General features: G+C 40.5%; 1 protein-coding gene across 1 annotated transcript in view; it reads left to right on the forward strand.

Moving 5' to 3' along the window:
- The window catches only part of SEMA5B (semaphorin 5B), a 402471-nt gene that overhangs the window by 266252 nt on the left and 112914 nt on the right, over positions 1-23305 (forward strand). Inside the window, exons 6-7 of the mRNA XM_063116674.1 lie at positions 15131-15193; positions 21991-22089. Coding sequence (XP_062972744.1) covers positions 15131-15193; positions 21991-22089 — 162 coding nt within the window. The remainder of the gene's footprint in view (positions 1-15130; positions 15194-21990; positions 22090-23305) is intronic.

Consider the following 23305-nt stretch of genomic DNA (forward strand, 5'->3'; position numbering starts at 1 on the left):
AGATAATCAGCGGTTCAGATTTATGAGACTGTTCTGTATGTTGGCACAGGTTGCTATCAATGCAGATAACTAGAAACTCAAAATGAAGTTTGGTATTTGGGTATGATAAGTTTAAGTTGGGGGGGGGATTTATCCTCTTTTCCTCTTTGGCCAGATTCATTGCATAGTATAGAACTGCAAAAATAGCATTGATCAGATTACTTGCTATCCTTTCACCCTATATTTGATAAAATATTGACTAAGCCCATGTTAAAGTATCAGATGTGGTTTTAATGAGAACATATTGCCATGTATGTCATCTTGAAGGTATATCAGACCTCATGGTTGCAGTAAATTTGATCCCTCAAAACCCAAGAGACAGAAGAATAGAATGGAATTGTTGCAATGTCTTCATTAGTCCCCCTCAAACCTTCTGCTTCTAAACTTGGCAGTACCACAGGCTTTTGTTTCGTTACCTGCTTCATCAGAAAATGTGGTTCTTCTGAATATGAGGTTTCAATTGGAAACCAGATGTTCAAAGATCACAGTACTGTAACTAGGGTGAGGTGATAGTGGAAGCCATCTCTCATATGTTACCTGTAGACCCTGGCACAAGGTTTTCTTTTCATTTTGGAATAATTAGCTATGGTAAATGAAAAGTTTATGAATACACAGAACTTCAAATTCTGAAACAGATCTTTCATTTTATGTAATGGGTGGAGTGGGGTGTAGAAAAACCTCAAAGACACAAGAAAATCCACTAAGAGTACATTTTTTATTAAAAAAAAGTTAAACAAGGTTAATATAAAATTAAAACAGCCGGTATCCTTTAACAATCCTGCAGTTGTTGTTTGCATGTCTTTTTAGCTTAAAAAACAAACTGATTGTGCATCTCTGATGAGAAAGGCCATACCATGCTACAGTTCTTCCTGAGAAGGGAACAGTCAAAGGACAAATAAATCTGGTTTTTTCATCACTATAAAAAGTATATCTTTGATTTCTGCCCCATTTCTAACCAAGAAAAAAGGCAGTCGATGCACTTATTGTCCTGTTATGGTCCAAGCAGAAGCCCACAGGGCTCAAAACCAGGTACCCAGCTGAGTTCCTAGTGAGCAACTTGCTCCAACAAAGTGTGAAGCCAAACTGAAGCTTTTTATGCTATGGTATCAGAATCTACTCGTTCCCTCAGACTGGAACTCTTAAAGGGACAGGCCACTGGCTTGTAGCCTAGCACTCCTCCATCTCTCCAAGACGTCATGCCTGAAACATTGTCAGCATTGTCACATTGGCTCTCTGGAATGTGGGGCTCTTGTAGAAGAGGGTGCTGGTCTAGTGCTGGGACTAGGCTCAGGAGTCTCTGGAGGCTCTGCAGTGGTGCTTGTACCTGGAGTTTCGTCAGTTAGCACCACTGGATCATCGACATCAGAGTCCACGTCACTCCTGGGTCATGACACTTATGTTCATAAATAAAACTTGATTTAAAGAATAATAACACAAATGCATAAAACACAATACAGAATAAAAGCAGCAGCCATCCCAACAGAGCCATGGGGTATAGTGGTTAGAGTTTAGGACTGGGAGCCAGAAGATCCAGGTTCTAGTCCCCACTCAGCCACGGAAGCTCACTAGGTGACTTTGGGCCCGTCACAGACTGTCAGCCCAACCTACCTCACAGGGTTGTTGTTGTGAAGATAAAAATGGAGAGGAAGAGGATTATGTGCAATTCCTTGGGTTTCTTGGAGAAAAAAAGGCAGGATATAGATGTAGTAAATAAATAAATAGACCCGTTACATGCCAAAGGCCTGCTTGGATAAAAAGATATTTTCCTACCGGGGGGAAGAACAGCAGAGAGGGAGTGAACCTAACCGCCCCTTGGGGGATCAGATGGAATCCCGAGTGACACCACAGGCTAATGGCCACAGTGTCAAATATGAATTCCTCAGCATGAGCTCCTGAGATTGCCCTTCCAAGAAGGACTGGATCCACTGAATAATGGTGTCTCCTACTCCCATTTCAGATGGTCACCCCAGGAGTTCCCATAGTTGATGGTAATGAAAGCCATAAAGAGGTTCAGTTAGAGACACTCCCCTGTCCAGTTCCTGATGTAGATGTTACAACAAGGTGACTAAAGCAATCTCTGTCCTATAACCAGCTTGAAGTCAGAGTGAAATGGATATAGATAATCTGCATTATTCAGAAATCCCCAGAGCTTTTGTTTACTTTTAAATTAGGGTGAAATTCCCTCTTCATCACAACAGTTATAAGTGCAGGAGCTATTCTAGAGTGACCAGATTTAAAAGAGGGCAGGGCACCTGCAGCTTTAACTGTTGTGATGAAGAGGGAATTTCACCAGGTCCCCATATATACAAATGACACCTGCTGAAATTCCCTTTTCTATGCAACTGTTAAAGATACAGGAGCCCTGTCCATCTTTGCATAGGGTCACCCTATTTAAATACCTACTAAACATCTTTTCCAATTCGGACCTGAGGTTTGAGTGGGTGTTTCTGTGATTTCAAGAGAAGTTTCCCTCCCCAACGGCCTAGACACTTGGTTCACCTGCCAGTGTTGACTGATTTACGCCTACGGCAGGGATAGGCCTGTAGGCTGAATAGGCACCATGGGGGATTTCTGTCTGGCCCACGAGTTTCGCCTCTTTTTCTCATAGCCTTTTCGTGGTGCTTTTCCCCTCTTTTCCCACAACTGTCTTCTAACGGGAATGACGTGGAACAACAACACCAGTTTCTTCCCCAGGCCCCACTCCCTTTCACAGCAGGAAAATCCTCTTAGCCCCATTCAGCAGCCGATGGGAGGGAAGAACTTTCCCTTGCTGCTCAGTGAAAAAGGGAGGCTTTGTCTCTGTACAGCAGAGAAAAACATTGATCTCCAATTAGAGGCTGATGGAGGCTAAGAGTTTTTTTCCTGCTGGGAGAAGTAGTGAGACTTGGGGAGGAAGCTTCTGGATGAGTTAGTCCTGCTTACTTCTGAATAGACATGCTGCTCATGCTTACTTCTGAGTAGACATGCGGAGACTTGGTATTTGGGAAAGTGATGCTGTCTTGCTTACTTCTGAGTAGATATGCAGGAGCTGTTACTTCTTGCTTCTGAGTAGGCTTAAATTATTAATAATCACATGGTGCTCACTTTACCTTTGGTAACACCCACAGAAGGAATGGAGGCCACATGACCTTTCTGAGATATGTCACGCTGAAAAGAATCCCCACTCCTGGCCTATGGGGAAATAAGGGGGTAACAGACTGCCCACCCACAGATGGGAGGCCTCAGTGGTTTTCTACCTTATACCATGCAGATAACTAGTTCATAGGTTTGGAATGCCTCTGCCCAGGGTTAGAGGGAAAAGGGGGTGTCAGTGGCACCCTACCAGTCAGATAGGTGTGTGAGCAACTGACCTGCCTCACAAGGGCAATTATGGAATGGCAAAGTGTTACTCTGACATACCATAAGTATAACAATCATTTTTCAGACAATTCTTCCAATCGTTCATATAACAATCGCTCTTCATTTACTAAATATAACAAATTAGAAGTAGAACAATAATAATGATAATGAAAAAATCTCAGCCAATATGTTCTTGTGAAAAGCTAAGCCATGCCTTCTACTCAAACAGAACCAGTGTCTAACTAAGCCTAAGCACTGCTGATGGCATCCATTTGGATAAAACAAATATTTTACGCAAAAATAAAGTGACAGAACCGCCTTGAATTTCATAGAATCACCATGGAATAGTAGAGTTGGAAGAGACCTATAAGTTCATTGATTCAAACCCCCTGATTCATGCAGGAATCCACCTTTAAGCATACCTGACAGATGGCTGTCCAACTGCATCTTGAATGCCTCTACTGTGAGAGAGCCCACTACCTCCCTAGGTCATTGGTTCCATTGTTGAACTGCTCTAATAGTCAGGATGTCAATCTGGAATCTGGCTTCCTGTAACTTGAGCCCATTATTCCATGTCCTGCACTCTGGGATGATCAAGAAGAATATATCCTTGCAATTGATGGCTGCATGGAAAGCAAGATGGTAACTTCCTCAAAGGCTTGGTGAGAGCAACAGGTCGAACAGAGTGGTACTCTGTAACTTCTCATTGTATTAGTCTGTAGGTGCAGAGCCAATCACTCAGCTACAGAGTACTGCTGGTAAGGGGAAGTGAAAATTGGAAACAGGTAATTCTGGACAGCTACTATTGATGCTTGGGCAGCATCAGACAGTATGCTTTATTTTTCAGAACAGCTTCTAAACTGACTCATTGTAGAACAGCAAGGGGCAGTCTGTTTGAGCACTGAGAACGTGGAATGTCAGTAGCAATAATCTAAAAGCTGTATAATCAGTTTTAACTGACCCACATTTTACTAATCACTCCCCACAGTGGTCAATCAAAATGTAACTCCTGTTTTTATTATTTTAATTTCTTTGCTGTACTACATATAATCTTATGTTTGATCTTGGGTCTGGGGATGTAGAATTGGAAATTTGCCCTGGGCTTAGGAATGTCTAGTTTCTGACTCACTAAGAATGGTTTCAGAAAGATGAACAATAATAACACAGTAGATTTTCCCTGGCTAGCTCGTCAATCCTGTAACTAAAGACATTCTATCCGTTTTATCTATTGTGTAGAAGAGAGTGTTAAATATTGTACACTGTATTGTATCTGTGTTTTCTCATATTGCAAGACTCAACAATGCAACATTTATTGGATAGATTGTTCACTAGATAGGCCATCTTTAAGTACAATAACTGCATTGTAGAAATATAATTTGATTATGATCCCCCTTTCACTACTGAAAGCAAAAACGTATAAAAAAGATTGAATCGATCTTCAATAACATTGTGATGATCATCACCTCCCCTTTGACAGCTACAAGTTGTATTGCATGATGGAAAGTCTCTGTCCATGAGGGAGCTTCAGACAGGAAAGCTAGCACCTGGTATTTTGTCATCATGTGAAAAATGTAACTGTGTGAATCTATAATAGGTGAAGTGGATCGAACCAACTATCTATACTTTTCTAATTTCTAGAGAGAAAAAAATCCTCAGGTGCTAAGGCTTCTTGATTTACATCCCCTTTGCTCCATACCTTCCAAATTCAGGATATATTTTCTTGTACTGATACGTCTACTGGCTGCTAGTAGGGTGTGGGATGGAGGGGTGGGTGAGTACAATAACTGCAGGAACACTTCAGCACTCTTGACTTGTATTCTGTTTCACTTCAAGTATTTTGGAACTATTTATAAGGAAATGGCTAGCTGAATTTACCACTCTTCAGTTACCATCAAAAACTAATTCGGTAAACAATTCCATTGTCATCCCTCATTGATGTCTTTGAATACAGCAGTGATATATAATTAGTCTAGTACAATATGTATTCAATTTTGTTATGTGCTGAGACTTTGCACTGGCTTTTTTTAGGCATAGCTGTTTCATTATCAGATATCTTAGATTATTATTGATAGAGAGCTGTAAAATTTAATGCATAAGAGAGAATCATGAAACTACTGAGAAGAGCAGCTGATGTTCCATTTAAGATTTACAGGGTAAATTTAAGCAGCTTTACTTGGACGTTTGCCCCATTGGAACTCGCTGTCATGCTTGCCCCAGAACCAGATCTGGATGACTTTTTGGATGACATTGCAATGCCTAAAGACCCAATGGTATGCCCTCACTCTAGTGATACCCAAGGCACCTCTGGTGGGTTTAGAGAAGCTACATCAGCCCTTTCAGCAATGGTGAACCTTGAGGAATCCCTGGATGGGGACCCCGAGGGCTGTATCTCACCTATGGAGTCAGAGGAGGAGGCCAACCAACCAGCCCTAACGCATGTTGGTACCAGAAGGTGGAGACCTAGGTTATCCCTGGGCCTCAAGACCTGAAGCAACCAGGGTCCTCAAGAGTAAGAGGCTACCTGAGAGCAAGAGTTTCCTTGGAAGCAGGGAGACTGAAGCCAGGACTAATGGCTTGCGGCTGTACCTGGGTGTGGACTGGGGGACTTCACTAGATGAGCTCTCAGTTGATCTGCTGGTTGCTAGAACAACACCTTCAAATTCTTTGCAACCTAGTTTCCTTGACTTGCTTCTTCTTTGGAGTGATCTTGACTTCTAAGATAGATTCCTTATGAAATGGAGAAAGTGTTATGGATCACAATTATCCATTAGTCATCTTTCATTGTCCATATCAGCTATCAAGGTCTACTATATCCACAAAAGAAGGAAAAGTTTTCCACCTTGCATGAGAGAAGCATATGATTGCAACAATAAGATCCTAAGGGATTAAAATTTTATTCTTCCCATTGTTGTTGATTTTGTTAGAAGTTAGCCTTTTGAACAAATGAAGGCCTTTAGAAATCTTTAGAAATCTTATAGAACAACTTCCAGAAAATGGCACAAATGATATACCAAAAATGAAACAAATGACCATGAGTAGTGCATACAGTTTATGAATTTTTATAGATTTTTTTTTTAAAAATTAAATTTAAATTTTTAAACTTTTATAGATTTTTTTTAAAAAAACATACAGATTTTAAAATGTGAAATGTTTCAGTATAAAATACCAACTTCAGTCACTGAAGCGGATGTTTTATACTAAAATGCTTCATATTTTACAATCCATCTAATTAAATTTAAAGCTATAAAATTTTGAATTTTAGATTATTATTATTATTATTATTTTAAATCTATAAAAATGTATAAGCTGGATGTGCTACTTGTGGCCGTTTGTTTTGTTTTTGGAATGATGTATCATGCACATCACATTGCTTGCATGTCGGTTGATTTGGTATATTAGTACAAATAATTCTCAGTTCTGCTTCTTGTTGAGCAAAGTGTTAAGAGTCCTGTTGAAGTCAGTGCTCAAGTGCCCTGCTGACTTGTAGCCACCGAAAGATACCAAGCAACTCCAACCTCTATTACCCACCCACTTTCTTTTGCATTATGAAGAACAAGAAATTTCTCTTTGAATGCTTTCAAACATTGAACTGAATGAACATCTGATGGAGATGATTTAGGTGTAGGGAATCCTGCTGGTTAATACAGTTGGACTATATCGACATCTCCTACCTCTGTGTGTTTCTAAGAACTCAGCTTTTCATTCAATCCACACAGCAGAGGTTTGTCTTACGAAATAGCAAGCTCAAAATGAAGCTGTGAAAACAACAGCAAATTCTAATTCTGTGGAAGACAGATCAAGGAAACATTGGAAACTGTTTTGCCGTAGCTCGGTGATAGAGGTGAGACATCCCCCCGCTTCTCTGGGGTTATGCTTTACTAGAGATCTGTGCAATTTGTTGGAAAGGAAGATGTAAAGAAGAGAAGATACTCTGCCAGCCCAAGTCTCCAGTGTGCAATAGCTGTCATATTACTCCACCTCCTGCCCTCCCTCACACATGCATGACTCAGTGCAAGCTGATGTAGCTGGCAACCAATATTCTAAGTCAAACACAAGCATAGAATTAACATCTCCTGCTAAGCATATTGGGTGAGCTTTTTATGTGAATTTCCTGTGGATTGACTGAAAAGGAGAGTACATGACCTAAGAATCCCCCTCTATAGGACTGTTCCTAAATTCATGGGATATCTTTTATTCTTCCAACCATTACATTTGGCTCTCAGCATCTTACATGCAGGACCATGCAACAACGTCTGTCTGTCCATCTATCCACCCATCCATCCAATTTCTTAATGGAAAACTAAAGAGAACAGTCTGGTTCTGAGCCTGGCTGTAGACTAGGAGCAGCTTGTGCGGAAACACATATTTAACGTAAGCAAGAATTATAGCAGATGGGTAAGTTTGTAATTAAAGAACTCAGGAACTGAAACTGGCTTTGCATTTTCCAGATGAACTCAGAAATGTAACCTGCTTTCTTGTAGCCTCTTTCATTCTTTTTAAGGGACCCTAAACAGTGTTCAAAATCAATTCATCTGGGGCAAAATGGGACCAACAGGAATTGTGTAGATGCTTCGTTCTGGCTGGCACAAACACAAAGTTAAATTGATTGTGAATAGCTGTTGAACTTAAGAGAACAATCAATGGAAGTTTTGTATTATTGACAATGGTACAAATGCAGATATTGGTGGTACATATAGATTGTGTTTCATTTATTTGTACTGTGCAGCTCTATCTGAATTAAATTTGTTTCCCAAAGGACCTTTTGCACTCTGCAAATCTAAAAGTATTTACAGATGGAGGGGCATGTTAACCTGCTTTGGAACATGTTATCAACTAAGACTTCCCTTTGCTTTTTCTTCATTCCTTCACCAGCTTTCTAGGTTCTCCATTACCCCATTTTCTCCATTGTCCCTCATATTTCCATACAATTGTTTCCTGGAAAACACCTTTCAGAGTTACCATTTGTTCCACTCATGACCAGTTCCTTATTTTTACAAAATATTTATTCCTTCACCCAATCAGCGAGATCTCTAAGGAACCTTCTCTTTAGGTGATACATATTTTGAACAAGGGCCATGACTAGACAGGACGATATCACGGGGATCACCTCGGGATCACCCCTGTGCGTCCACATGACGCGCAGGGATTCTGGGGCCAGGGAGGGATGATCCCTCCATTGCCCCAGGATATCGTCCTACACTTCTGTTGCAGTTTTTCCCGCAGTCTCGGGATGATCCCGAGACCACGGGACATGTGGCTGGGAGTCACAGTTTGTCCTGGCTCCTCATGAGTAACCGCAAGGAGCCAGGACCAGGGCACGGGGCGCAAAGCTCCTCAGGAGCTCCGTGCCCATCGGGGGTGAGGTGGGGGTAGCGTTTTTTTTTTTAAAGCACATTTTGCAGAGGAGCGCTCGATGTCTTCTTCCTCCTGGGATGTCGCATGCCGCATGTACACTGAGGAGGCAATCTCACGATCATAAAATCGCAAGATTATCCCCCTCAACCCGCCTCGTCTAGCCATGGCCAAAGAGGGGCATATACTTCAGAGTATATGGATGATTACATACTCTTGCAGCATGCATGATTCACAATAGGGTTTGAAAGAGCTCTGTTTTCCCATGTCCCTTGCCTACCTTGAAGGATCATCTCCTCTCATACATATTTCCCTGGATCCTAAGATCATCTTTGGGAGCCCCAGCCAAATGAAGTGAGGTGGGTAGCTACCAAGAAGAGCACTTTTTTGTTGTGGCACCCTGTTGTGGAATGAGCTTCCCAGAGAATCTCACTTGGCACCTGCATTGTGGTCTTTTCGTCAGCAAAAAAAGACTTTCCCAGGGATTTTAGTTTTTCAGTTTCTATTGTTTTAAATCTGCTATTATATTTTACATCTTTGCACTGCTGCTAGGTTTTATTTCGCTTTTTATTTTAAACTTTATTTATTTATTGCATCCAAAGCTCTCTGGGTGGTTCACAGAAGTTAAAACCATCAAATGTGAATCAAAGTATAAAACAAAATATAAAAGTACAATATAAAAGCACAACCAGGGTAAGCTGTTAGATGTTCATATTATTTTCCTCCCTCCTCCCAATCCCATTTCCTTTTGTGTTGTGTTTTTTTTTAAATTGGAAGCCTGAGGGCAAGGACTGTTTTAAGAATTATTTTTGTAAACTGCCTTGAGAGCCTTTTTGGGCTAAATGGTGGGATAAAAATGCTAAAATAAATAAATAAAATTTTATTGTGCTATATTTTATGAATGTTGCGAACTGCCTAGAGAGCTTTGGCTATTGGGTGGTAAATAAACAAATACACAAGGGATACATGGACTGCCAAGCTTGATCATGTTGAGGTTCTCAGATTGCCACTTCAACGCTTGGGACTGTATTGGGTTGTGAGCTTATCTTTTCCCCTGCATGGAAATTTGTGCACATTTTTGTGTGCGTTTCTCAATTGTACACATTTCTTTTCCATTGACCAAAACATGGTTGTTCACTTTACTTATCTGTAGCCTCCGTTATGCGTGAGTGGGCAGTATGTGCATAAAAATGAAGTTAATGATATTTGTGAATAAGATGAACAGAGTGTTTCTAGGATAGGGTGTTTGTATGTGAAGGAGAGATGGGTACCTAGTAGGCATTAACAAACAAAAAACACCATCCCTAAATTGTTGTGATAGCTTTTTAAATGTGTAACTTTAAACTTGGAGCATCCCATGCTAGCTTTGAAGATACTTTTTTTGGGTAGCCTGTTGGCTGTCCGTGACATTTAAATCAAGGGGTCTGTCTCTCCAGTTATAGCCATATAAAGGCTGTGTTGAGTGGCAGCTCGTTGAAAGCGCTAGGTAAGGCAAAATGGCCAAAAGTACTATTGGCATTTTGACGAAAAGAGGACCTTGAAAACCGCGTGACAGAGGCTGAGGCAGAGCCACTTTAATTATCTATCTGTGATGCGTAAGTTAGGAATAGTTCCAAAATCTGACAACTGACCTTTACATTGACATTGGTCATAAGACACACACAAATTACTTGCTACCACTGTTGTCTTAAAGCATGCAATCATGATTTTAAACTATATTTCCCCCCATAGAAAATATTAATTGTATAGATTTCAGCTAAAGTATAACACTGGAACATTTTGATGACAGCTTGTAAACACCTTTAACCCCTGGTACCTCTTGTGTCTACTGCCAGGAGCTGCGAAAGACAGCTCCAGCAGCTGGGGTGAGGAAATGGCAGCCAGTGATGGTTTCAGCATCCTGATTGTCTATTTGATTTTAAAGATATTGTAAGTTGCCTTGAGAACTTATTTATTTATTCTATGTTCCTGGAAGTATTTATAACAGTCTTCCTCTGTAACGTTATTATTCCTTTATCACGTCTTCTTCTTCCCTGTGGTCTTATCTGTTGTAGTTAGACTTTGTACATAACTATGAGGAATGTTATAGTTCCTGTTCATAGGTTTTACAATCCTTCATGCTGTTGACATTAAATAAGCAAACATTTAGTTGGGGTGGTGATAATAGGTTCATCATCACATTTTAAAAAGTATTTCTGTAGACATAAGGGCTTGAAACAAGTATCTGTCAACCTCATATTCTAAGGGCCCTAACCTTTCTGTCCACTGAAAGGGTGGTGAAATAAGATTGTCAAATGTTTTATTACAGAATGTGACATAAAAGTTCAGTAGGTCTGTGGGAGCCCATAAAGAAGCCCACCAGTGTCAAGGTGTCTACTCTTGAAGGAACATAAAGACACTGAAAGTGGGAGAGAAAAGATGGCTGTCAAAGAAATAAGTTAAATTAAGGAAGATTAATGTTGTCATGAATAAAATGTATATAAGAGGTGACTTTAGACTTGAGGGGAAAGGAGAAGACTTGAATCACATACTAGTACAACGTGGGGAAGAAGATGTGGGGAACTGTGTCAGTGTTTATTGGATCATTATTAGGAGCAAGGTTCATCAGATCCTGTTTTGCCAACAGCATTAATATTCCTTCAGTACCAGGGTTTCTCAGTTTTTGGCCGTTTCCCTCACAACATACCCCAGGCATGTTCAGAGGCCTAGTAAAACATAGCTTGCCCTTCCTTTCCACTTAATTGTCCCCTTGACTGTAATTAAAGTTGAATTGACTAATGGAGCAGTCACCAGCAGCATGTTCCCATAATTTTCTCTGTTGTAAAGGGTTTCTGTTATCACCAGACTCTCACTAGGTTACTTGTTAGGTTAGAACAACTTAAGGGCAACATTGCTCACACACAGCTATGGGAATACTGTTCTCTGACATGAACCTAGGTGTGTCGAAAATAGATTTCCCCCCCCTACAGAAGTCCTCTCACTTTCATTGGTGCTGTTCCCAGAGAGGCCAAAGTATTTACCTTCTGAGTTCTATTGATTGCTAAAAGTAACAAAACACAATTTTGTTCTTGTTTCATTTTGTCCTGTCAAGTGTTGTCAGGTTAAAATGGGATAGTAATGGAGAGTGCAGCTCCTGGGTGTTTCTGAAATGGGAAGAGAAGCCATCTCATGTCTGGAGGTTGTTAGTGTGGGGTTTGTTTTTCCTTTTAGCTTGTCAAAAATTGATCTGAGGTTAGAAAATATCACAGCTTGCTGGCAACAGAGATGGCTGTGTGAAAAGCCTAGCATTTTATCTGCTTTAGTGTGTGTGTGTGTGTGTGTGTGTGTGTGTGTGTGTGTGTGTGTCAGAAGGAGAGAGTGTGATGAGGTGGAGCATTTGGTCTCCTCAGCATGGCATGAGATGGCTTTTGTCTTGCTTAAATTTAGGGGCATTTTATTTCCAGGATAGAGTCATTGTTTCACTGGACCTTCTCCCTGGAAAATGTCTTTTTCATAAGATCTTTTAGAAAAAGTCAATGCTTGGGTTTTTACTGTGGCTTGGTGTGAGGTAATGGCAGGCATATTTTCAGGTGAGAGGGGATCGTTAGGATCAAGTTCCAGTATATTTTCTGTCCATGTCTCCGACTTTCACTGAACTAGAGAATAAGGCCTTAGCTAGACCTAAGGTTTAGCCCGGGATCATCCTGGGGTCATCCCTGTTCATGTAAATGACACACAGGGGATTCCGGGAGCAGGCAGGGACGACCCCGGGACGATCCTGGGATAAACCTTAGGTCTAGCTAAAGCCTAAGTGTCTGGGGTAAGCCAATGCAAGGCAGTAGCAATCTGTTCAAAAGGATACAGGTAGGCTCTGCACAGCAATTCTTTTTTTAAAAAAGTTTTTTTTTATTAGTTTCACATCTTAAAATACAACAACATAATACTAATTAAAACACATAAATCAAAACATAAATTGCTTACAATTCCACATTTATAATTATCATTTTTACATAATCACATCACATAACATAAGTGCTCCCCTCCACCCTTCGGGATCTATTCCTGCTTCCAAAATCTCATTGTTTCTTCTGGTGGTGGTTTTCCTTACAAAATACATATTCTAGGAACTGTTTCCAAATTCCCTCAAATTCATTTACATTTGTTATACCTTTTCTTAACTTTATATTGCATGTCAGTTTGTCATTAATAGCTATATCCCAAATTTCCTTATACCACTCTTCAATATGATAGTCTCCTTGAACTTTCCAGTTCCTAGACAGTTGCACAGCAATTCTTTAGAAAATTAAAGAATTGCAGTTGGGTTTTGGGCTCTGCTGATCAGGAAACTGGTATGTGACTTATTTTGGATGGAATTACTCTCCCCATGAAGGGCGAGGTATGTAGCTTGGAGGTGCTCTTAGATCTAGCGTTGCGTGGTCAGAAGTGCTTTTTACCAACTTTAGCTGGTTCACCAGATGTTGCCTTTCCTAGAAAAATTGGACCTGGCCCTTTTCATTTATTTATTTATTTAAAAAAATTGTATCTCGCCCTATATCGCTAGGATCTCAGGGCGGTGTACAGATTTATGCCATAGTTACATTCTGACTGGATTGCTGGAATGTTCTCTTCATAGAGTTGTTGTAGAAGATGTTTTGGAAACTGAAATTGGTCCAAGCTACAGCTGCCAGAGTTTCAATGGGGACCCCATATAACTTTGACTTTATATCACTTTAATTGTTTATTCATTTTAATGCTCAGTTCAAAGTGCTGGTGTTAACCTTAAAGCCCGTAGCTGTCTAGCAACAGGATACCTCAAGAACCACTTTCTCCTAAGGTTGTCTTACTCTGTATCTCTTATATATGTTGTTAGCAGCACTCTACCCTTTACAAAGAAATATATATATAAATAAGTACATCAGAGCATCAAGGGAAAGCTCTGTTCCTTCAAGACAGTGGTTAGAGTGTTGCATTGAGTGGGTCAGCAATATCTGGGTTCAAATCCCTGCTTAGCCATGAACTTTATTAGGTAATTTTTGGGCCTATTGCTCCCCCCCCCCCAACCTAAGCTACCTCATGGATTTTTTTGAGGACGAAATGCAATGACTGCTTTATATATCATATTGTGATTCTTGGAAAAAAGGCATATACATTTAATAAGTAAATTGCTAGGGACATAATAAAATAGGGGGAAAGTAGCTCTGAAAATTAGGGTGTGAAGCAGGGTACTGAAAGAGAAGAAACCTAGTGAGAGCTGCAGGGTGTGATGTTATGGAGACGATGAGCAGGAGGTAACAGATGTTCCAATGTGTAATGAAGGATATGTTGATTCTGTGTAATGGTCTTGGCATGAAAAAGTAAGTTTTTCATGCGTCACCATATCGTGTTTTATGCACTTTTAAAAGTCTGTATTGGATAATGTGTCTTGTTTTGTTTTTGACATGAAATTGCTCAAATCGCTTAAGAGGGTTAGCAAACCAATTGCCTACATAGAACTGGCTTCAACTAGGACTCAGCCACAATAACTTTGGTCAAAATGTGAGTCAAAACTTAACTGGAAGGATAAGGGCTGAAATAGATGTGATGCAGGAGGGGGAGCTATGATTAGACTCTCATGCATTTTAAATAAAAGTTAATAGCAGCTGTGAGGGCTGGGGACCCAGCACTAGGGAGAGGGAGATTTAACAACTGTCCCTTGCACCATTTTCCTAATTAAAATCATGCACTCCCCTTCCGGTTGTTATTTGCTCTATGGAGGATACAGAGAGGTACCAACTGGGTACCTATGTATGCTTTTCATTCAAGGGAAATAGCAACTTGTGGGAAGGGTCACTTTTAACCAGGGGAAGGGTTAAATTTCCCTCTTCTAGTCCCATTATCACGATCTGCTTTATGCCTGCCCGCTTGCCATCTTCCTGCGGCTCCTGTTAATTTTAAAATTAAGCAAATGGGGGAGATCGTGATTGTGGATCTCCCATATCTAGTGCAGCCCTGGGTCCCTGAAATCAATGAAGCTAAAGGTAAAGCACACATGACACTATGAAATATGCAACTTGAAATTTTGGGACATTCTCCATTCCTGAGATTTTCTCAGATCCTTTTTAAAAGTGGTTGTCATTAAGAGTTGGGTACGGCTGAATTATAAAGTGGTGCTGCATTTAAATAAAAATAAAATCAAAGTGTTTTTCTTATGTTCATATGTTTTTCGCCTTGGCCCCAAGTGGGATGGTCCTTTTATTGATTGTCTTTTCTTTGTATTCAGCAAAGAGAAATGCAAACTACAAGAGAGTCTGCCACAGTGTCATGCTGTAAATTGGCCAGCATAGCTCACTTTTAGATGTTCCCTTTATTATCCAAATGAGGGTTGGCCAAAAAGCAATAGTACTTGGTATTATTATATGACTTGTCTGTTTTGGTTCCCTAGGCAACAGAATGGGGCTCAGATGAAGACACCAGGAGATCCTGTCAGAGTAAAGGAAAAACTGAGGTATCTTTCCCACCTACCTCCTCCTAGATACAAAGAAGCCATAGTTAAAATTACTGATTTTATACCACTTGGAAATATTCACAACAAAACATCTGACACCTGATGTTTGAAATGATGTTGCCATAACAAATGGCCTGGGTTGCATGAGAATGAAAGACAGCTTTCTCCTGAAAGAGGTACTATTTGTTGCAAATCAAAGCACAGAAAGGTATCAGGGTAGGAGCAGTGTTCTACTATAGAATATATAGTGTTCAAGACAGATTTGCTTACGTATATGTTTTAGCAGCAAGTACATTTTGTGTATCTTTTGTTTGGGCTATAATGGAGGTTCACCACCCATTACCACTACCCATTACCACCACCCATTACCACCCATTACCAGCTTCAGACATGGGGGCTGTGTGCCTTCCCAGAGAAGATGGTTGGAATTAATGAAGCAATTCATGTGCATGTGTTCAACTTCCTTATCTGATTCCTAGTGTTCCTTGCAGTGAGTCATTTGAGACTGCAAATGGGAGTACAAAGGGCCCATGTTTTTATCCGAGGTGCCAGAATACCTCTCCCTCCCCCCAAACTCCCCATTGTTTTTTCCTATCTAGGCTGTCCTGGCTATAAATGCTTCCACAGTAGACCTGGGTCCAGTGCATGGATAACTGAGTAGTCAACTTCCCTACCCACAGTACCTTTGTCTTGTCTAGATTAAGTCTCATCTTCTTTGCCTTCATCCACCCCAAGACTGCCTCCAGACACTGATTCAAGAGTTACATAGTCTCTCTGGGAGCTCTGATGTAGCCATCCAACCCTAGTTGTCCTAAGTCTGGCAGCTTCCAACCTTTATGTGGTCAGCCAGTCTACCCAGTGTGGGAAGCATTCATGCTATGGGGCAATGTTCCTCCCCCCGCATTTATTTGTTTGGTCTTAGTCCTAGGTATGAAAAGTGAGCTGTGTAAGCCACTGTATGTTTGTTTTGTTGTAGTTATACTTGAAGGCTTCATTTGTTTTCTGGACTGGGGAAGGTTCCATAGAACAGGGCTTGGAAAAACACACACACTGCCCTAGACAGTGGGGTCAGTACCTAACCCCTTTAGTGGTATCTTTTACAAATGGTTGAGCTTTTTTCTTTTCTCATTCACTGTGGAATGCAGTACCAGTCTTCTCTATCTTTCCTACAAATAGTTTGTGAGCCTTAGCAATAAAGAGTCTTGCAGACATTAAAAACAAACAAGAGACAGAAAATCATTAGTAAATCCTGTTTGGTATCTTCTGCACGCCAAGAGAAGACAGCTTAGCTGAGACGCTGAGCAAAACTGATTAATGAAATTGTTTGTCTAAAGAAATAAATATAAATATCCGAGAGCGTGTTAATAACAGAGTTTTGCAGCCTGCAAGGTGTTCAAAGAAAATTAGGACAGACGGCAGCAAATACACTCCTGAATGAAATTTCATTGAAAAAGAAAAGTTGAACATAGTGCCTTCCCCTGGCCCTGCCCCCAGCCACCTGAGACTTCCAACTAAGTCCATAGGCTATGAGGCTTTCTTAGGATGCTATTGGAAAACCATTGACTGTAGCTGACCTGTGATAAAATGTGGGTCACAGGAAGCCCATTGAAAATGATTGCCTCACCTCTAATGGAGAGAGGGACTGCTTAGTGCCAGGCGCCAAATCCGGCCCTCCCAATGGCCCAGTCTGAGGGGGGGACGCTTCCCTTGGCTGCACTGCATTTCCTCCAGTCACCGATCATCTGGTGGTTTCCTCCAATCACCAATCATCTGACGGTTTCTTGGCTCCCCCCCTTCTGAAGGGTTGAATTCCTATTCTAAGGCTGTAAGAGCTTTAAGTTACAATAAGCTGGTATATCTTATATGAAAATATGGTAGTGTAAGGCTTATTATTTGAGATCTCTGTGCAGCACCATGCACACTGATGGTGCTATATAAATAAATAAATAAATAAATAAATAAATAAATAAATAAATAAATAAATAATCTACCAGACCAATTTTACTCAGTTTTGTTTTAAACTGAAGCTGGAGCAGTGTAGAACTTAAAAAAAAATGGAAAGTTCAAAAATGTTCAAAGTTTGAGCTTTAGTAACCAAAGAGTACGTTGACAAGAATAGCCTCTCTTCGAGAAGCAAAAATGGTGGTTCTTCCTCTTGCTGACTTAAAAAGCCCAATTCCACTCAGGCTTCCCAATGGGTGGTATTTTCTTATCGCTCAGCACTACACAGAATTGCAATGTGCAGTATGTTTTGCCCTCAGACTACTAGCGCCCACACAACATGGGCTTTGCACTAGTATTTTTATATTTTGGCATCTCCATTTTGGCCTCTGGCCCCTCACCCCTTACGTCCACCCCTGTGCACCATTGGAATGTGCCCCTGAGAGCTTCTCTGAAATTGAATTTGTCCCTCAGGCTGCTGAAAGACATTCCCCTCTCCTGGTGAAGATAATACTCAGCTAGATAGATCAGTCAATAGGTAACTTCATTTGTTTGCATGAACAAAGTCTCCATTTTCTCTCTGTTACAATATTGGCTAAAATATACAACTGTAGGCCAAGACTGGAGGCATTATGTAAATTTTAATTAACTTTATATTTGGATTACTATAATTCACTAACGGCACAATCCTATGTATGTCTACTTAGAAGTAAGTGCCATTGAGTACAATGAGAGTTACTCCTAGGCTGCAATCCTGTATGGGATTGCAGCCTAAAAGAAAGTCCCCAGCCAGCCATACTGGCTGGGTAATGCTGGGAATTGTGGGACTTCTTTTCTATCTAAACATGCATAGGATTGCGCTGTAAATGTCCTGTTTCCAGCAGGGTAGCTGTATTAGTCTATTGAAACAAAAACAACAGTGTCTTGTGGCACCTTAACACATTTATAGTTGCATAAGCTTTAGAGTCCACTTCATCAAATGCATGAAGTGTTACACTAGCTTGATATATATATGGTTGTGGGTTATGTCTATGGCTCTCCCATCATGTTCCAGGAGGTACTATTTAAATGTAAACATCCAAAAATCAGATTTCAAGCTCTGAAAAGCTTGAGGCTGCAGTTTGACTTGTAAACCAAATCTTTGACCATATCCCTCGCCTCTCCTATTCCTTAGGTTTGTGGGCGTATTGTGAATTACTTTCATGGAATGAACCAAGTAAAGTAACCATCAATTCTGTGTCTCCATGCCTACTGCTTTTTCTGAGACTTTTGCCTGAAGGAGACCCATGAGGAGTAAGAATATTGAGAGTCATTCTGCAAGGCCTGATTTATGAGTGATACTGGGTCTATAAATTAAAGTTACCCATGCTGTTGACTTGCATGCACCCAGAGCTGCATTTAAATCAGGAGCCTACATGTGCAAGCATTAGCCCAGCAGTGTAGTGTGTCCTGAGGCCTTGCTTCGACTCAGACATTGGCACTCAAGCTGTGCCAATACTACGTGTGTGTGTGTGTGTGTGTGTGTGTGTGTGTATAGGGGGGGGGGGCGGTTATTCTGATTTACTTGTGGCATGTGTTACCCAATGTGGTTAACTTACTTTTATATGCCAAGCAAGACTATTAAATCAGGCCCAAGTTAATGCAGAATGCCAAGGTGGTAAAATTATGACACTTCACAGTACAAGTCGAAGATTGTATTTTTATTGTTTCCCCTATATAAAAAATGCTCTCTGTGGGTAGTATATGAGCAGATCAGGGAGAGGACCAGGCTAAACTTTTCTTGGCTGATGACTTTACTCTGTTACAGTATCGTTGGGGGAGAGTCAGAAGGGTGAGATCACAGAATTCAGCTCAGAGCACATGGGCCTTTGTTTCTCAAGGCTCCATCTGATAGACCTGTGTAAAAATAACCCATAGTTTATCTGTTTCTGAAAGATTATGTGTTGAATTGCCACAGCTGAACCCTTGCTTCCAGGTTGCGAGGAATTTCAAATCTGATTCCTGTGTATCTGATCAAGACATAATGGAACTGAAAAGTAAGGCATGTGAAGCATCTCCAAGGAACATTGCGGTCTTGACATGCTCATTCTCAGCGCTCCCCATGCCGGTTCTGGCAGTTCAGATCCTGCTATCTGCTCAATAGAGTCTCTTAGCATCGTTGATAAAATTCATCCCCAAACAGCAAGCGCATATCCTACCTCGTTTTTAGGCCATGCTGGCAGCATTTGTTATGGTTATCAATGAGGTGATTTCCATATCACAAATGATAGGAAATAGTGCTGCTTGAGATTGGGGGAGTGTTTTTCTTTCCAACCAAGATGGTTTGGTGTAATTTTGCATAGTTGGAGTGTGCAAATAAAATATTTTGGGAAATATTTGGCTTCGTGCAGGATTCTGGGAAGGGGAACTGGAAGCAATTTTTTTTGCTTAAAAAAAGGAGTTGTGTCTTCAGCAACATTTCAGTGGCCAATTATAATTTCCAGAGGATGAGAAGAAAAGGTAGTTAAAAGGACCAAGGTGTTTGTGTATGTTTCGAGCACGTTCTTTTTTCCAAGTTTGTTTGAAACTCATTCCTTTCCAAAGTAGCCACATAAATCAAAATGCACAGTCAATTGTTGTTCCAAGCTGCAGTACATCTGGCTATGATTTTTTTTAGGTAGGCCTGTAAACTATGGCTATAATCAGATTACTGACATTTACTCTCTGTAGGAGAGCCATGGGGAAGGAAGGAAAAGGCATAGTTTTACAGATTGTGGAGAATAATATCCACACTAAAGTTGCTGTATGGCTTTGCTATTATTTATGGGATGGATGGGAAGCCTGCTGTGCAGGCTATGGGAGCATTACTCCTCATGCAGCAAGTATTACCCCATTGTGTGGTAGCCCAAACATCACCGAAGTTTTGCAGTGGTGTCCATATTGCTTGAATTTAACTGATTTATCAAATTCCACTTTCTGGATGGCTGGACAAGTGAACAAAGAGATTGATAATTATAATTGAAATATGTTGACTTAAAAAAAATTATACTGCCCAGTAGATGAGGCTCTCCGAGCAGTTCACAATTAAAACTATAAAATATAACAGATGGAACCATATAAAGCTTTAAAAGTTTAAAATATCACGTAAAACCAAAATAAACCCAGCAGCAGTTACAGTCAAAGGAAAGCCTGGGTGAAAAGATTTTTTTCTGGAGGCTTTAAAGGGTGTTATATTTTGTGCCTCCTGAACTTCACGAGGCAGGGTTTTCCAGATGCGGGTGCTGCTACAGAGGAGGCCCGCCATCGAGGTTCTTCATGGTGATATTCCATTAGTTTTGGAATGATCACCAAGCCCTCCTCTGAAGATCTTAATGTCATCTGGGTTTATGTAAGAGAAGGCATTCTACTAGGTATCCTAGTCCCAAGTTGTTTAGGGCTTAAATCAGATAGTAACATAACCTTGTATCTGACTCGGTAGCTAATAGGCAGCCAGTGTGGTTGGGTGATATCTTGTCCCACCAAAGGTGATTGGGTGATATCTTGTCCCACCACAGTTTGCCAATAATCTAATTATGTTTTATAGAATATATCACACATCGATTGTTAGGTTTTATGAAAGTGCATTTCTCCAGAATTGCTCAGTATAAATTATAGCAAACTCTTCACTGAAGACATCTTGTATGATCTTAAATGTAACTTTGTATGCACTGCAACTGACTCTTTCCAACTCAACCCCACTGCTCATTGTAAGGTCTTGACTCCTTTGTCCTCAGCCGGTAGTTTGGCAAACAGCACAACTTGAGACCTGCCAAGCTGAATTCATCCCAAGTGCCATGTCTTGGGATGAATTCCACAACCATAGGACTGAGAAACCTCCTGCTTTGCTTCTGGTCTGAAATGTGGCAAACACCTGCCAGGCACAATACATGGCTGGTGGGCTGTGGTCCTCTTGGATCCCTCAGTGGCACAGACTGCGATTCTTGGATGTGCATTCTCACTGTGTTGGCTATAAAGTAGCTGAACTTACCGAAGCCTGTACTCATCAACGCGTTAAAGATTATTTTGTTGAAAAATTGTTTCCATTTATACCTATCTAGACTTAAATAAATATGGAGACAACCACCAAAATTATACTTCATTGTAATTCTCTGATTCTCATAGTAGTGCACACTGCCATGGATATCATATTTAGCTCATATCATAATTAGCATAATTGTGCAAGTTAGTTGTTTATTTTTAATAGTCATGGCATTATGAGTGTGTGCTATAAGTTGTTGAGAATCTATAGAAATGGACATGGGCAATATTATCTTGATGGTTGCCTTATTTTTATGTAAACCTTTTTTTAAATCGTCAAAATAAACTATGGTGGCAATCTTAAATATTAGTTAGTACTGCTAATAGTAGTAGTAATTTCACAACTGCTCTGAACTCTGTAATTTGGGGATTATAAGACATTCTGTCAACCTGTGCTTTCTATGATAGCAGATGTTCAAAGCATCATAGATGTCTTCCATGACTGGCTCTGGATATATCATCCTTAAGTACAATATACCTTGATAACATCAATGTTCAATACCCTTAGAAGAAGAAGAATGAGTTAGGACTTTATTGCCTAATTTTTTAAAATTAGAAGTTTCATGGCCCAAGTGTCTCTTGAAATTAAGCTCTGTGGGGCCTGGCTAAATTTACCCAGTGAAAGGCACTTAGCATGTGCTCAGATACACTCTTGAATTAATAATGTTCAGTTTTCAGGGGTACAGCATGGCATTTACAACAGGCTCTGGAACAAAAATCCTAGGGAGTGTGTCTATTTACATTAAGCCCGGGTTGCTCTTCTTTCTTTAAAGTGTCTTTTTCTATTCTCTTTCATTCAGGAGGAATGCCAGAACTATGTTCGTGTTCTGATTGTTTATGGCAAGAAGGTTTTCACTTGTGGCACCAATGCCTTTTCACCAGTATGTTCCAGCAGGCAGGTAAATTATGCCTTTTCATCTTTCATTATGAATCAGAGTGGGATAAAAAAACATTGTAGGAACAGGATGGGGATTATAAAGTGTCCACTTTCATCTTCATGAGATTAGAGATTATCAAGCAAAGGCCATTAATGCAAAGTTAGCTAAGAGATATGTAGTTGTACGAGAGAAGATGAGGAGAACTAACAAGAAGGTACATTATATTACAAAGCAGATCAAATGCAGTGATGCATGAAGTTATAAAGTATTTGGGTTCATAATCTGGATGTCCAGGAATGATGTCATCTGTCGCCTGGTGTGCTTAGGAGTGGATAAAGTTTTGTTTCTATTAACCTATCATTTAAACATGCCCCATTTGCAACCCCAAATGTGAATATGTGCAAGAGAACGTGTTCTCCGAAAATGTTTGTAAATTCTCGTACTGGTGTTTGCGTTTGTAAAATATGCACATTTTGACATGAAAAAAGTTCACAATTGTGTGACTTTGAAAGGCACCATTTCATCCTTTATTCTATGGGGGAAATTTGTGCAACTTTGGAAATTTGCGCAAATTTGAGGGGGGGTTGCGCAGTTTTTACATTCGTGTTGACTTAAGTTCAGAGAATCTTAGTGAAGTCAAACATTTGTTGAGGTATGCCTTTGCACAGTTTATGCAGATGTGACAGCTACACCTGTCCTTGAAGACTGCAGATCTAGCTGTGGTGACAGGGGCTTTAGTTGCATCGTGTCTGGATTACTGGAGCTCTTTGTAGGGCTGCCTATGAAAAATGTCAATAAACTCCATTTCGTCCAGAATACAGCAGCCAGGTTGTTAACATTGGCCAAATGTAGGGAGCATGTGACTCCCTCATTGAAGCAACCACACTGGCTTCCAAATTTCTTCTGGGTTCAATTCAAACAGCTGGCAATGACTTTTCACAGTTCTGGACCATTCAGATTTGCCTGCTACTACATTCCTCAACTGAGGCCTATTGCGCATCCCAGTGTCCCCAAAAGTATTCTTGCTGAATTGGGACCAGGGAGAAAGAGCCTTTTCAGTGGCTGTGCTAGGTTCTGGAGCACCTTCCTGAATGAGGCTCCTGTTGCCTCCTCTTTAATGGCCTTCCATTGGATGACTAAAACCTCTCTAGCGAAAGTATGAGCTTCATATCAAATTATGTGAAGAGGACGAGCCATGAGTCAACGATAGTGATTATCTCTAACTTAGAGGAGCACA

The sequence above is a fragment of the Elgaria multicarinata genome, chromosome 2 (genome assembly GCF_023053635.1).
Source record: "Elgaria multicarinata webbii isolate HBS135686 ecotype San Diego chromosome 2, rElgMul1.1.pri, whole genome shotgun sequence".
NCBI classification, from domain to species: Eukaryota; Metazoa; Chordata; class Lepidosauria; order Squamata; family Anguidae; genus Elgaria; species Elgaria multicarinata.